The sequence below is a fragment of the Carassius carassius genome, chromosome 1, assembly GCF_963082965.1.
Source record: "Carassius carassius chromosome 1, fCarCar2.1, whole genome shotgun sequence".
NCBI lineage: Eukaryota > Metazoa > Chordata > Actinopteri > Cypriniformes > Cyprinidae > Carassius > Carassius carassius.
This window is the reverse complement of record NC_081755.1, coordinates 37,955,244-37,970,933: the sequence shown is the minus strand read 5'-3', so window position 1 is coordinate 37,970,933 and position 15,690 is coordinate 37,955,244. Positions and strand designations below refer to the sequence as shown.

Here is a 15,690-nt window from a genome sequence, read left to right as displayed (position 1 = left end):
TCGTACTATTTTAGTACATACAATTTTCATATGCATGTTTGTTGCTTGAAGATGTTCGATACAGATCCCCATGATTTCGTTTGTCAAACTATTTGTCGCCGACTGGCTAAAGGGGAACCATATATAAATAATAAATCTACCGAAAGATATGAATACTCTACCAATATGATTTTCTACACATAGAATATTCTACTTAGTGATATTATATATGATATTCAACCATAGTATGAATATTGTATGCAAATTCCACCCTCGTGTTTGTCACACTATTTTGTGCCCGACTGACGCGGAAAAGCGGAACCATTTATTGTCATGTGATTTGTTGTCAGGACATCACAGCCGACGGATCTAATATTTTGATGCTTGTTGTGTGTTTATTGCATTATTTTCAAAAATGTACACTGCCGCGACGGAGAGTTTAATAAAGCAGGCAAGGTAAATCTATATCTTTACCTAAAATGTTCACTGTCAAAAGCTGTGGTGGTCACATGACTGGTCAGTTCTAGTCTATTAGTTAGACAAGTTATTCCCAATGACAAATCTGTTAATTATTTTAAATGTGCCTTTCAGAGAAATAAAGGAAGAAGAGCTGCAGAGGTTTTGTGGACGCATATTTAAGCTGCTCCACAGTAAAGATGTTAGTGGAGACACAGTGGACTCCCTCCAGAGGCTCAATCTGATCGTTTCTGCCACTAAATATGCGAGAGAGTGAGTCATATTCGTTTAAAATACATCTGAACAGCACACAGGCATGAAACCCTTTGTCTGGCCCTTCAGAAAAGTCTATTTTAAGTCTGATTGAACACCTCCACTGCCTGCAGGCTCCCGTCAGATCTGGTGCTGAAGCTGCAGACGGTTCTTCGTTCTTCTTCATGTCCAGAGCAGCTTCAGGTTCTGTCCTCCTCCATCATCCGGGACAGATTTCCTCCCAGCGTGCACAGCCTCTGCTCCGATCTCAGTCACGACAGCAGGACCTTCAGCCATGTGGCCAGTGTTGTTCTCGCTCAGGTGAGTCACGCGCTGTTCACGATCAGCTCGAGTTCTGTTCATGAACACTGAACTAATCGTCTAATTGTCCTCAGGCTGGAAGTAAAGAAGATGTGATGCCTCTTTGCCACCATTTGCTGAAAAGTCTCGAGTCTCGGCTGTCTGACGGACAGATATCCAGACATGTGCTTCCCATTCTCTCTAAGATGATTACTGTTTATCCAGAGATTCTCACAGATGGTAAAGTTGATCACATCTGAGGAACACAATACTATATTGGAATAACAGTGGACGCTAGATGAACATCAGAACGAGAGTCCAAACAGCTGATAAAAGCATCACAATAATTCACAAGAAATCCAGTCCACAACGTGTTGTGAAGTGAAAAGCTGTGTGTTTGTAAGAAACACTTTTAACTTTAAATCATTGCTTCTGGGCAATATACAACTCCATAATCCATAATAACGCTTCCTCCGGTAAAAAAAAATTAAATACATACCCTGTTGTCCTCTCACATCAAAATCCACCAAGATATTTGTTAAGAATTATGTAAGACTGTTTTTAAACTACGCTTTATCTGTGAATATCTCTCTCCTGATTCAGACAAGGCCACATTTTCAGTGGAGAAAGAAATATAATGGATAGAGGAGTCATATTTTAGTTGGAAACAACTATTTGAAGTATTCCAAACATGCAGCTTCTTGCTTCTCGAGATGAATGAGTTAACTGATGGCCCCGGGGCCAGTTGTACAAAAGTAATCTGGTCAAATTTTGGGGCCGTCGGATTGGATCAAATCTTGAAAATGGGTTGTTCAAAAAAAAAAAAAAAAACATTCTGAACTCGGATTAGATCACAAAATCGAATCTTGATTTGAGCTGGATTAAATCTTAAATTTGTGTTGTTCAAAACATTTTAGTAAGATTGGAATACTTTTGATCCAAAAAAAAAAGGATTATCCCCAGCAGAAGAATGGATTTCAGGGAAAAAAAATGAAATAAAACTTCAAAACTGGTCCAAAAAATACAACATTTGTACCATGAAATATATCCTTAAACAGCTGTCAATATCAATACTTTTATTTTTATTTTTTTATTACTGATTGTAAACTACATTGGCACAATCATCAGAGATGGACCAGACAGAACTACTTGTGTAAATGCAATGCAATTTTTTGTTTCTAGGCGAAAGCAGAGCACTAGTCATCCAGATTTGGAAATTTGAAAAAGTGTGTATCTGGATCCAGTTTTGCTTTGAAAAACCAGCACAAAAGTAAAATGGCTTACCTGGTCCTTGACAGCAAAACATGGGGTTTCCGAATTCGGATCATTCTGATCCAGATTAAAAGTTTTTGAACAACTGGCCCTGGAGATATGTGGATCACTTGTGGATTACTGTGATGTTTGGACTCTCATTCTGACGGCACCCATTAACTGCAGAGGATCCGTTGGTGCCTGTTCTCACAAGGAAACAAAATCATTTGAATCACATATTTTCATAATGGACTTTTAAACCCCACTCTTCTTAACTATATATGCATTGAAAAGGCATAACTTAAATACTATAATCTGGAAAATGCAAAGACGTTAACATGAATCACGTTCTCTCTTAACCCAGATCAGGTGAATGTGGTCAGTCGTAAGTTGGTGGACTGGTTGCGTTATGCCAGTATGCAGCAGGGAGCCTCCATGTCTTCTGGGGGATTTTTCAGTGGACCAAGAACACGTCAGGTGGGGCATGTTGCTTTTGTTCTTCGTTCATCAGTACCTTCACCATCAGTCAAGCTCAGGCGCGAGTTTCTAATGATACTGTCGAGTGATCTCAGTGAACTGCTCATCACTTGTCAACATCTCTTCATCAGCCTGCTCCGCTGACGGAGGTGGATGGGGTGGTAACAGGTGACTTCTTCACTGTGCTGTGTGTGGGTCAGAGCTACACTGAGGACCAGTGGATGAATATGTACACTTTCTCTATGATCAAGAGTTGGCTGCTCACTTATGACACAGATGGGACTACAAACACAGAATCAGGTAGTCCAAACAGAGATGTTGCAGCAGTTGGTTTGCTTTATGATCAGTGTTAGTTTAGTTCTACTTCTTATATTATGTGCCGATAGTTTGGATTAGCTTTTATTTCTATATTTTCAGTATATTTCAGGTTCTAGAAAACATTTGTAACAATAACGCCAGTTCACGAAATGTCCCATGTAAGATATATATACTTCATTTGGTAAAGACAAGTAATATGGGATTTTCATCTTTGCTAGCTCTACTAATAAAAGCGCAGGGCATTCATTCACAGCACCAAGGTAAGATGCAAGCGAAAAGTCTGATTTGATCAATCTAAAGCCAGTGTGCTTTTCCTTCCTGCACAATCACAAACTCTCTTTACTCAATGACATTGATCTGTGATTTATAATCAACTTCTGTGTGTATCAAATTGATTTTGTGTCTATGGCTATGTTTGGAATGAATTACTAGCATGCTACTTACTCTACACTGTGGAGAATAAACATATTGCATACTGTAAAAATTGTGCTATTCCGAACATAGCCTACATGTCCTTTCTTATGCTCAGCCCTGCAATGGCACTGAATCGTGCCAGATAACATGCTTGTTTAAATCCTGCTGGAAGATGAGTTGTGCTCTGGGTGTAATGTGCTGTGCTGTTGGTGCAGATGATCGCTCAGAGGTGGACAGTTCAGTGACGTCCATGGTGTCGGCCACATCCTCTTCCATCAGACTACTTCCTCCCAAAGAGAGACTCCGAGAGAAGGCTTTTGAGTACTGCCAGCGTCTCATTGAACAGAGTGACAGGAGTGAGTAGACCATAGCTCAGCTTTTAGAGAATGTTTATTACATTCTGCTGGAGAATGGATTGATTTATTTCTATCTTGTGTTTTCACAATGTAGAGGCCCTGAAGAAGACAGACACAGAGCTGCAGAAAGCAGTAAGTACACATACATTACCATTCTTTATCATTTTATAGTGTTTTTGAGAGTGTCTTCTGCTCACTAAGGCTGCATTTATTTGATAGTAGAATAAAATAAAAAAAATAAGAGTAAAAAAATGTATTCTATTGAAATATGTTTTAAAATGTCATGTATTTCTGTGAAAGTAAAGGTGATTTTTTTTTCTTCTTCATTACTCCCGTCTTCAGTGTCACATGATCCTTCGTAAATAATTGTAATACGCTAATTTGCTGCTCAAAGAAAATGTCTTATTATTATCATTGTTAAAAACAGTGCTTCGTAATGTTTTTATATTTTGTTTTTTCCAGATTCTTTGATTAATAGAAAGATCAAAAGAAGCATTTATAAGAAATAGCATTTATTTGAAATAGAAAATCTTATAAATGTCATTACTGTCAGTTTTGATTCATTTAGTGCAACCTGACTGAAGAAAAGTGTTTATTAAAAAAAGAGAGAAAGTACTGAGGTAAATCGAGCATAATTCCCACAGTTTTTTTTTTCATTTTAACCTTGACATAATTTAAACATTTTAAATAATCAAAAGAAATAGGGATATATTTAACATTTTAAGAAACGCACAGTATTTTGTGCCTCATCAAAAAAGTTTTATTCCCCAAAAAAATTTTTGGAACTTTTTTTTTAAGTCACGTAAACAAATCCTAAAATTCATCTGAACTTAAATTCAGCTGATAATATTATTTATAATGAAAAATTCAGTAATTAAAATCAGAAACTAAAGCACAATAGAATAGGATTTTACACCGTATTATTGATGAATCATGACTTACAGTAAGTTAAACAGCAGGTGGATGGTGACTCTGTATATCTGTTGTGCAGTGTATTGTTGAGTCCGTGTCAATATTGGACATCATCTGTGGTGAGGACCCCTCCTACGTGTACCGTGCCTTCCCCTGCATCAAAGCCCTGTACGGCAGACTGAATAAAGATCTCACCTATGCTCGAGCCCTGTTGCCTATCGCTCAGTTCTACCTCAACCACGGTGAGTGACGTGGCCAATGTCCCCAGGACTTACAGCAGCGTATGTCTCTGATAGTGTGGTGTATGAATGCTTCTCCATGTCCACATGCTCTAACATCAGGTGAGATTGCAGCGGTGGACTCCGAGGCTGTGTTCTGCCAACTCTTCAGTCACTGTCCCGCCGAGCAGTTCAACGAGCCCATGCTTGCCTTCGAGTTTGTCCAGTTCTGTCTTCTCAATGCTAGTGTGCTGCAGGACAGGGTGACCAAATACAGACAGAGCTTCCCAAACCTCCTGAAGGTGGGCTAACTAATCATATTTTTAAAGAAATATAGCAAAATTCAAGATGTATGTGATTTTGTTTCTTTTGCAACACAGATTTAACATTACATCACTTGCACACCAATGGATCCTTTGCAGTGAATGGGTGCCGCCAGAATGAGAGTCCAAACAGTTGATAAAAACATCACAATAATCCACAAGTAATCCACACAAATCCAGTCCCTCTTGTGAAGTGAAAAGCTGTGTTCGTAAGAAACAAACAGAACAGAAATCAATTATTATTATTTTTTTTTTACTTTACATTAAACCATTGCTTCTGGTGAAAATACAAATAGATATTCCAAAATAATGCTTCCTACATTGAAAAAGTCCATCCTCAGCTGTCCTCTCAAATACACATGAAAATACACAGGACTCTTAAGACTGTTTTAACTTGTAAATAGTTCTTGAAATGTGCATATTTCTCTCCTTATTCAGACAAGATGAGTTTTTCACTGGAGAAAGAAATTTTATGGTTTGTTTGCAATGGTTTGAACAAAAAAAAATGTCAATTTTTAAACTGATAGAGTTATGTGGATTACCTGTGGATTATTGTGATGTTTTTATCAGCTGTTTGGACTCTCATTCTGGCGGCACCCATTCACTGCAGAGGATCCATTGGTGAGCAAGAGATGTAATGCCACATTTTTCTAAATCTGTTCCCATGAAGAAACAAACTCCTCTACATCTTGAATGGCTTAATGGTAGAATTTTCAGCTATTTTTAATGTTGGCTGAACTGTTACTTTAAATTGTATACAGATAAGAGACATTTGAAATGTTTGTGTGATTTTCCCACCAGTTCTTGGCATGGAACAGTTCAGGATTGATTGCAGAGTTTGTGGAGCTGCTCCCATCACTGATAGCTCCAGATACAGCCATTGAGTTACTGCACACTATCCTTGATCTGCCCTGTTTAGCAGCAGCCCTGGACCTCCAGCAGAGGTACGTGACTTTACCAGCTACAGATCAGCGCTTCTTCAACTGGAGTTGAATCTGATGTGAATTAGCGATGCAATGCTGTTGCAGATCAGCATGCTATCAGGCTCCAGACCGTCCCGCATGGGACCAGCAGGGGGCGAAGGTGGCCGCTTGTCTGGATGCCTTCCGCCAGCCGTCCTGTAGGGGCCTCTTCCTCTACATCCTCAGACCTGAGGCTGGGACCGGAGACACAATAGACAGGTATGACCTGGCATATTACTTACAGAATATAATCTACAAAGAATTTGGGAATTTGATTTCTTAATTTAACATTAGGTAGCAGGATGCAGAATTTAAGGAGGTATAATTGAAATCGCATCATATGATGGTAAAACTGAATTTTTTCAGCATCATTACTCCAGGTTTTAGTGTCACATGATCCTTCAGAAATCATTCTGATATGCTAAATTGCTCCTCAAGAAACATTTTATTTTTATCAGTGCTGAAAACAGTTATTTATTGTTTAATTATGGAAATCGTGATTTTTTTTTTTAAGGAGTCTGTGATGAATAGAAAGTTCAAATTAAGTTCATTTAACAAAATACATGTCTTTACTTAATTTGTCATTGCTGAGACAATTCTGTCCCCAAACCTTTAAATATTTAATGAAGTATGCTCCGATTCAACTCATGGACCTGCAACCGTGTAATTACCACCCCTGCAGCACAAAAATTAAACTAAATGTTGGATAAAAATGAAGTGTGTGTGTTAAATGCCTGCTTTCTGTAAACCTTTGAGTGTGATTTCCTCACAGGCTAAAAATGCTTCATGAGGTTTTGGCTGACATGGCGGAGAGTCCACGAGCTGTTCGGTGTGCTCAGGTCGTTCCTGTGCTTCTGCATGTGTACTTCAACACAGTCACTCAGGTGAGAGCCACAAATGAAAGGTCAGGCCATTTAATAGCTCACACCAGTGCACTCACATTTCACAAGGTGTGAATTGTGTGATCTCTTCCAGTGTTTTTGTGTTTTATAGAAAGCTGATGAGAAAATGTTGAACCAGCTGTTGCTAGTGCTGCTGGAGAGAAGCAGTCTGCTCTACGACATCAAGACATTTAATGTTGAAGTCCAAAAGTGAGGCACTCTTTATTTAAATACTCTTAATGGACAACAGCTCACTCATTTGTGCAAAAGATTTGCTACAGAAAGATGCACGTTAGTAGAGTTATTTTTATAGTTTTTATAGTTATAGTTATGTGTTGTTAGTAGAGTTATTTTTTTATTGTGATTCATGGGGTTATTATGCAGTAATTCCATGAATGAGATATACATTTCAGACATCTTTTAAATTCTGCATGTGTAAATAATTTTTTACTGTGATTATTTATGATTGTAGGGTGTTCAGCACCCACCTGCAGGCCCTGTGCAAACTCCACCCACCACTGATTGTGGATCAGTCCAGGGAGATCCTGGAGCTCGCAAGCTCCCCTGCCAACATTTACAGTAAAGAAGACTTCTACACTCATGTGGTGAGCAGCGGAAGTGAACGGTGATCGTAAGCATCATGGTGCTGTACTGTATTGTGTAGGGTGACTGTATTGAACGTTTATTCGCAGGTGTGGGTCATTGGCGAATATCTCTCAGTGTCCTATGACCCTCGCTGCACGGTGGAACGGATCACATCTTTTTTTGAGTGTTTGGAGGCGGTGCTGTTTGAGATCACGCAGGTGCGACAGTCCGCCAGTCCTCCGAGCTTCTCCCCACGCCTCGTCACTGTGCTCATGACCACCCTGGCCAAACTGGCCACACGCAGTCAGGATCTAATTCCCAGGTAGACCAACACGGTAGTTCCTTCATAACAACATAGCCCTTGCAGAACATGCAAGATGTTAAAAATGTAATGTTTAAGATGTTGTATCGTTTCTTTAGTACTGTCTGGAATAAGCAGCTTCTCATCACAGTTCGGTACAGCAGGGGAGAGAAGCTGCTTCTTTTTTAATTACACAGTGATTGAACATTTATTGAACAAGTTGTGGCTCTGTCTTTAAATACATTCATTTATAAAGGGAGCTCTATTACTTTTACATTACTACGCACTTCCATTCATTTTTAGACATTAGTCAACACTCAATTATGGTTGCAAACGTGCATTGCACAAATGGAGGTTTTATCATTATTCAGTGTTGGGGAGTAACTAATTATATGTGACAGAATTATGTCATTTACTTACAAAATAAACTGTAATCTGTTACTGTTACTTAGAAACAAAAAAAAATGTGTATCTGATTATTTTCACACACATATAGATTTGATTTCTTTCTTTCTTAAATTGCATCGACTGCTCTAAAATATAAGACAATGATGATTAAGGAGGACTCGTGCTTATTAACTGTTTTATTTCATATTTAGGTTTATTTATATGCTTTATTTTTTAAGATTAACAGGTTTTTTTTTTTTTTGAGAAATTGTTAGATGGCAGTGTTTCCTGTCATAGCTGTACAAAGATTCGATTTTAAAAACAGTCTCATAGCTGTTAAACTATGTCTTAAGATTTTAATTCAAGTTATGAAAGATTGTGAAAGTCTGACAGTAGTCAGTGTTGAGGACTACTGTAAGGATTATCCGGCCGGGTTTAAAGGTTTCAAAATGATTAACAGTTGAAAGCATTCATTATAAATTTAGAAAAGTAATCAAATGTATTCTGTTACATAACTGTAATGAAGTAATTGAAACAATTACACTACTTATTAGATTAATCTGCAACCTATTACACTTCCAAACTTTCCTTCACGACACTGTTATTATTGCTTAGGTTTTTTTTGCCATTTCATTTCAAATCTATGTACATGGTCTCAGACTTTTGGACATTTCTATGTTTGTAATGTCCATATTAGCCAGATATTTTAAGCAAAAAAAAAAAACATTTTTCCTAAATCAAACTTTTTTTTTTATTTTTTATAAATGATTATCAGCCATAACCTAATGTTGATATTTTAACTAATAGTTCTATATCTCTATTTGTCTTAGAGTGTCGCTCTGCCTGTCTAAGATGCGGCCGTTTGCCCGTAGCGCTCCTGTGATGACGTGCTACAGTGAGGAGGACACTGAGGAGATCATCACACGAGCTCATGAACTTATTAACTTGCTCAAGTTACCAAATGTGGCTCAGTTTGTTCTGGCCCCTTCAGCTGGAGGCGACGGCCCCCGCTGGCACCGAGACACCAACGCCTCGCTTCCTCAGGGCTTGAAAGCAGTCAGCGGGCTCCTCCACAGACATTCCAGCTCTCTGCCCACATAAGCCAGTTCCAGGAAACTGTTTTCGAAATATCTGTGCAGAATACCAAGAGAGAGTTTCTGAAGGACACAAAGGGAGAGGGAGTGACACTGGAGCAAAACAGGCAAGCACTGCTCCTCATCATGACTTCCACTTCTGCTCCACAATCAGAAATATATCAAGACACCAGGGGATTGTGATTTATTCCTCGATTTATTGGAATGTTTGTTAGAGACACATTTCTATAAATGAAATATTCTGTGTTTATTGTCAGGCTGCATTTATGATTAGTGTCAAAACTGTTAAAATACAGTTTAGATCGAGTTGTTGTCCTTCTGATTTAAAGTCTATGAAACTAATGGTACAAAAGAATTAACCATAGAAATGACATTTGACAATTCATGTGCTTACTGTCATATAAATGTGACATTATGACAAAATGAGTAAAAAACCTGTTATACATTCAAAGTCACAGTGCTTTAAAACATGCTCTTTCATATCTGAGCTTCCTGGATAAATTTGTCAATAGGTAAAACAGACGTTTACGTTGCAAGAATTTCATCAAGGTTTATATTTTCAGTAGGCCTTAATTCTTATTAAAAGTCTTATTTGGTTTTACTAATTCATCAAGGCTAGTTTCCACGAGCATGGCTCATTCCCATTAACAAATAAAATGGCTCTGTGTGAGCTCAGCTGACTTGAATTGGTGCTCAAAAATACATTATGATCAGTATTGATAATAATGACAGCTGTGCTGTTTAATATTTTTGTGAAAACTGATCCTACCATTTGAAAGTTATATATATATATATATATATATATGAGGGAAAGAAAGAAAAGAAAATGATAAAACATTGATAATAGTAATAACCAATGTTATTAATTGAGCACTAATTTTAATTGAGCAGCAAATCAGTATATTAGAATGATTTCTGAAGGATCATGTGACACTGAAGACTGGAGTAATGATGCTGTGCCATCACAGGAATAAAACTGTACTAATACTTTATAATAATACAGTTTTTACTGTATAAGAGACTTCTTAAAAACATTTGACCGGTAATGTAAATCATGTCATCCCCTCTAACTTTCCATCCCATCTAAACATGATCACAACCCCATAGTCATGATCCATTGTGCCACAATTAAAAGATCATTTCTAAAATGTTTGTACATATACATTACTACAAGATCACAGTAGTAGAAATACTGTACCTGGAAATAATTTTTCTGCTCAATGCCAATAAATGACTTTCATAAGCACAGTCTGATTATGGGAGTTCATATCAAGGCAGAGATCAGCTCAGTTAAAGGATATGGAATGTTATTCATGTCTTCTGTATTATACACATTTTGCCTGTAAACACTGACGGGTAAAACAGTACATTATGTCAACAGGTTAAGACTACATCTGCAAAAATAGACTGGCCAGAAGGTGCTGAGTTAACAGGACAGAAATCCTTCTATATAAAAATACATTTTAGACTAACAGTACTAAAACATGCCCGTCTATGATTAATATAGAGGGATGCAAAGGCAGCTCATGATCAGATACATTGTCTTTTATAGCTCAATAAACCCTGTATGTGTGAACATGCTTGAGATCTTCTTCATCTGTCACCTGGATATTTTGATTTGGCCGGTCCCCGTTGCATACAAGTACCTCCAGATGGCATAATAGTGTATGCCTGCCCCCACTGCCACAAAGACGTGCCAGATGGCATGAGCGAATGGGATGAGGCCATCACTCTTGAAGAAGACAATTCCCAGGCAGTAGAAGACTCCGCCCACTGACAGCTCTAATATGCCCTCTCTGTTAGGCTGAAATAATACGTTCAGTATAAACGGGTCGCTCTCCTTCAGATGAAATACACAGGGGACACTGTCCAAACAGCGTGCCATTTGTTTCTCTTGTATGCATTTGTAAATATAAAATGAATAGCTAGTGCCAACTTTTGCTATGCCAATACAGACATTATTTTAAAGATTAAAATCCAGTAACATTTAAGTTTTTTCCTTTAATCACGACAATGCCTTTTTTTATTTGTCTCCATCCATTACCAACTTTTTCATTTTACAAATATGCACATATTCTGATCCAAATATATGATGATACAAATAGATAAGATAGAATATATATATTTATATAAAATAGGTTTATAACAGGGTTGACAATACATTATTTTTACCTTGTGCTTCTACAAGGTGCTTCTTGCACAATACTTTTCAATAATCATTTGTTTAATACTGTATATATAATCATGGTAACAGGGTTGACATTTTAATATCCCCCATTATTCCTACTGTTACGTACATATATCCCCATATATGTATATAATAACCATTTTCCCCTTTTAAAGTAACCACAAAACTGTGATAATTACTTAATTATACTTTCAAGAAGTAAACTCTTTATGGTCAAGCAAATGTCTCATCTTTTTATCACTTCATCATGCTTTATGTTTGTCAGTAGGGGATGATATTTGAAATGTCAACCCTGTTACCATGATTTCATTTACAGTAGTAAACAAGGGACAGTTAAAAAGAATTAAAATCTTTCTAAGAACCACAAGGCTTGTTCGAAAATAACGTAATGTCAACTGTTTCTTTTCTGAGGGCATAAATATATCCCAACCTATATATTAAAATGCATTAATTTAGCTTAAGATGACACAGTCACGTTAATGTTTTAACACACTGTTTGTCTGATAGGAATGTTTTGATTGATTTGACCCGATAACTCAATGACATTAATTAAATAAAGGCCTACTTTAATTTCAAAGAATACTTCACGGTAACAACACTAACATAAATGTTGTAAAATATAAATAAGCTGCTTCAGGCATCTCAAAAGCCTTCATCACTGTATTTATGAACACACATACCATTGACAGAAGAACAACAGCAGGAACAGCTCCCATGGCGGTGTAGCACAGTAAGTCTAGTATCTTGTTCCTGAAACATAACACAGCCGTTTTAAACATATTCTGATGCTGGCTTTCTAATATTCACTTGCATTATTTGATGCATTTAGAATGCAATTGCTTGGCAAAAGAACAAGCACAGATTTTGGACATTAACAACCACATCAGCATCCTCTACGTCCTCAACAAAAAGTGGGCACCTACTTCTCATGAAACAAGAAGACGTAGGCAGAGCCAGCGCAAGCCATGATCCACACCAACCAGCGCATGTGCACAGCCCAGGGTCCGAGTTCCCTCAGGTTCAGCCTGCACACAACACAAGCACAGAGACACCTGTGTCAGTAACACACTCAACCCTGTGAAGCTGTAAAACGCTGATGGTGATGTTACTAGAGGACACACACATCACATGCTCACCAGGGTGCATAAGATGCAGCTATAAAGAAATATATCACCATCCTGTCGCACATGTGGAATCGCTGCTCCACCTTCCTGTTACAGCAAGAGAATGTTTCAAAATAAAAATCAGTCTCTTTTTCTTATTGTCTACTGTTTGTGCTCATATCTTTGCACTGGCTTGTATCTTTCTGAGCTACACTATACTGTTTAAAAGTTTGAGGGTCTTTGTTTTTAAAAGAAGTCTCTTATGCTTACCAGGTTGCATTTTATTTCATCAAAAATACAGTATAAACAGTATTTCTCAGTAGACTTTGTTCTTGTTTTTTTTTATATATATATAATTAAAAATGTCATTTATTCCTGTGATGATCCTTCAGAAATCATTGTTATATGCTGTTGGTAAAATATATTCAGGTGACAAGCATGTTGCAACCCTTTTATACAGATTTGAGGTGTGTTTTTGCCTAATGTGGGTGTAATTTGGAATGGGCAGGGTCATGACTGAATCACAGACTGATGAAACAGACATCTGTGAACATGAACCGACAGGCCTATGTGATACCATCTGTCAACATGAATTCATGTGTAACTGCTTAGATGCTCAGATGAAGATCCAAAGTTCATTCATAATGTTTCCACTAAATCTGCATTTGCAGCTGACACTTCCTCCTAGAGCAGAATATGCAAAAATGTAGCATTAAACCTCTTCACTTGGGAAGAGTGATCAAAAGCTATGACATTAAATAATCAGACATCTCTACGCCTGCAGATGACATACGACTACTCTTTGTTTTCTGTCAATTCAGGGCTTGAGAGTCAACATTTCGGGAGGAAATATTTAATTTCAGATGGCGTCTGTGGTCATGCATTGGTTTTAAGATGAGAAGAAATGCAAAGCAATTGCATAAATGCAATATTCTTCTTTTTGCAGCTGAAATATTATGGAAGTCAGGGAACATGCCCAATTAACTGAGGAAATCTGTTTGTTTCACATCTTAAAGCACTCGATAATGAGTGTGTGCTTAGTCATTCTTGAATCCTCAAAGGCAGAAACGTGTTAAAGATTCTGCATACGCTCTTTTTAAACAGCATCCTCTTTAGGTGACAGAAAACATGCTTTTTTTTCAATATCAAGATTTTAGGTTAAAATGTATATGAATGTATGGGAAGGTGTATATCTTATGCGCTGCTGAGGATCTTTCCTTTTTGTTTTAAAATAGAACTTTATTTAAAGAAAACATAACTTTTATTTTTTTAAATTCTCACCTGAGATGACTTTTCTTCCAGGACACCGTGTGGAACATGGTGGACATGATGAACAGCCCAGACAGACCTGTCCCATACATCCATGCAGAGATGGTCTCCCACTGGTCATCAGAGAGGAAGTACAACACCGAGCTTCCCAGGATACTGGGAATGATCCAGAACTGGACAGAAGACAATTTCAATATGTATCTTTTTGTATCTTCTCAAGTTATTCATTACTATTGTTTTAAAGTGTGTTAAAGCAGTGTTGGAAGACAAGCTGATTTGGGTTTGAGTTAAGAATGACACCAGAAGAGGGTTGAGTTCAAATCAAAAACAAGTTCACATGCTCCTGAGTCTATCGTGTAACCAGGAAGTGAAAATGTGGTCTTAAGACTCAATATTTTACAAATCAATATTTTCATGGTCTTATATGACTATATGATCTTGGACTCAGCCCTGAGCACCAAGACCATAAAATATTGTCGTAGACTCAAAGGCAAGTCAGAACCAATTCTTCATGTTCTTGTGCTTGTTGTAGACTTTGGAGCTCTTTGTGGACTAAGACAAAGAGCAAGACTATGAAAAAATAGTCTTAGACTTAGACTTGAGGAGCAAAGCCATAAAATATTTGATATTGGACAGGACCCTATTTTCATGGTTTTGGTTTTGTCGTGGACTCGGGAGCATTTGGACTAAGACCAAAACCCTAAAAATGTGAGCTTGGGCATGGACTTTAAGATCAAGACCATTAAAATACGGTCTTGAACTCAATTTTAAATCACTTAGTCAATATTTTTAGGGTCTTATTCTTGTTGTGGACTCAAGACTGTGGTCTTAAACTCAAACTCGAGGACCAAGGCCATATTTTCATGTGGATCTTAACTTGGACTCAACCCTCCCCAGGTGAAAAACAAGTGCACTTCCATAATTTACTTAAAGTGCTCTATTTTCACACACTAATGTTGTACTAAATGTACTAAAAATTATCCTTCAGTACTTCTTAAGATAAACCTAAGATCATCTAAGTGTACTCAACTGTGCTATTTTGAGACACCATGAATATGAACTAAAATACGCTTTTAACTAACTTTGTTTTTGAAAAAATGTATTTAGCTACCACTTGTAGTACACTCAAATGTACTACAAGCTGTAGCTAAATACATTTTTAAGAAGTACTAAAGGATAATGTTTAGTATATTAATTTTGCGCACAAAATTAGTGCACAAAAATAGAGCACTTTAAGTAAATTATGGAAGTGTACTTGTTTTTCACCTGGGTCAGCTGGCCTCGACTGCAAAACTGTGTTATAGTACTTAAATACTTAAATGAACTGAAATGGCCAGCCCTAGTCCTTCATTATGTATGCACAGTTATTTGGATTACTGTAATTACATTGGAAAAATGACAAATTCTAATATTTGTAGCCTGACCGACCCCTCCTTCCATCTGTCATTATTTGTGTCTGATCAAATCTTCTTAACATGTCCCACAAGCCCTACTGATTTTCTGCAGAAGCCTATTTTAAAAAAAATTACCAAAACTAGCAATTTTATGCATTCACAGCATTTTGACATAAGCATATTATCAAAAAACATTTTCAAGACTTTAATTTGTAGACATCAGAAAAGTAGATGCACAGTATTCTTGAGCTTTTACTCTACAGCCAAACG

General features: G+C 37.3%; 2 protein-coding genes across 6 annotated transcripts in view; one reads left to right on the top strand and one right to left on the bottom strand.

Moving 5' to 3' along the window:
- The first annotated feature begins 298 nt into the window (after nt 1-298).
- Nucleotides 299-10,037, top strand: LOC132149432 (AP-5 complex subunit zeta-1-like). 2 transcript variants are annotated; one of them, XM_059558674.1, is made up of 18 exons: nt 299-435; nt 571-708; nt 822-1,008; nt 1,083-1,227; nt 2,603-2,715; nt 2,847-3,015; nt 3,252-3,293; nt 3,663-3,803; nt 3,898-3,935; nt 4,795-4,957; nt 5,057-5,235; nt 6,058-6,200; nt 6,285-6,437; nt 6,991-7,102; nt 7,212-7,309; nt 7,572-7,704; nt 7,792-8,006; nt 9,203-10,037. In XM_059558674.1, exons 1-18 carry the CDS (start codon nt 395-397, stop codon nt 9,471-9,473), a joined length of 2,481 nt encoding a protein of 826 aa, XP_059414657.1. In that variant the 5' UTR covers nt 299-394; the 3' UTR covers nt 9,474-10,037. The 2 variants fall into 2 exon arrangements, with proteins under 2 accessions (XP_059414657.1, XP_059414664.1); XM_059558681.1 differs by lacking the exon at nt 3,252-3,293.
- The window catches only part of LOC132149477 (monocyte to macrophage differentiation factor 2-like), a 14,272-nt gene continuing 7,977 nt past the window's right edge, over nt 9,396-15,690 (bottom strand). For 2 of the 4 annotated variants that reach the window (XM_059558749.1, XM_059558758.1), the window contains exons 3-8: nt 14,039-14,199; nt 12,791-12,865; nt 12,578-12,679; nt 12,335-12,404; nt 11,113-11,270; nt 9,396-9,529 (exon numbers count right to left, since the gene is read on the bottom strand). In XM_059558749.1, coding sequence (XP_059414732.1) covers nt 9,430-9,529; nt 11,113-11,270; nt 12,335-12,404; nt 12,578-12,679; nt 12,791-12,865; nt 14,039-14,199 — 666 coding nt within the window. In that variant the 3' untranslated portion in view covers nt 9,396-9,429. Of the gene's footprint in view, nt 9,530-10,527; nt 11,271-12,334; nt 12,405-12,577; nt 12,680-12,790; nt 12,866-14,038; nt 14,200-15,690 lie in introns of those variants that run through there. The other 2 variants (XM_059558778.1, XM_059558769.1) reach the window with 2 other exon arrangements.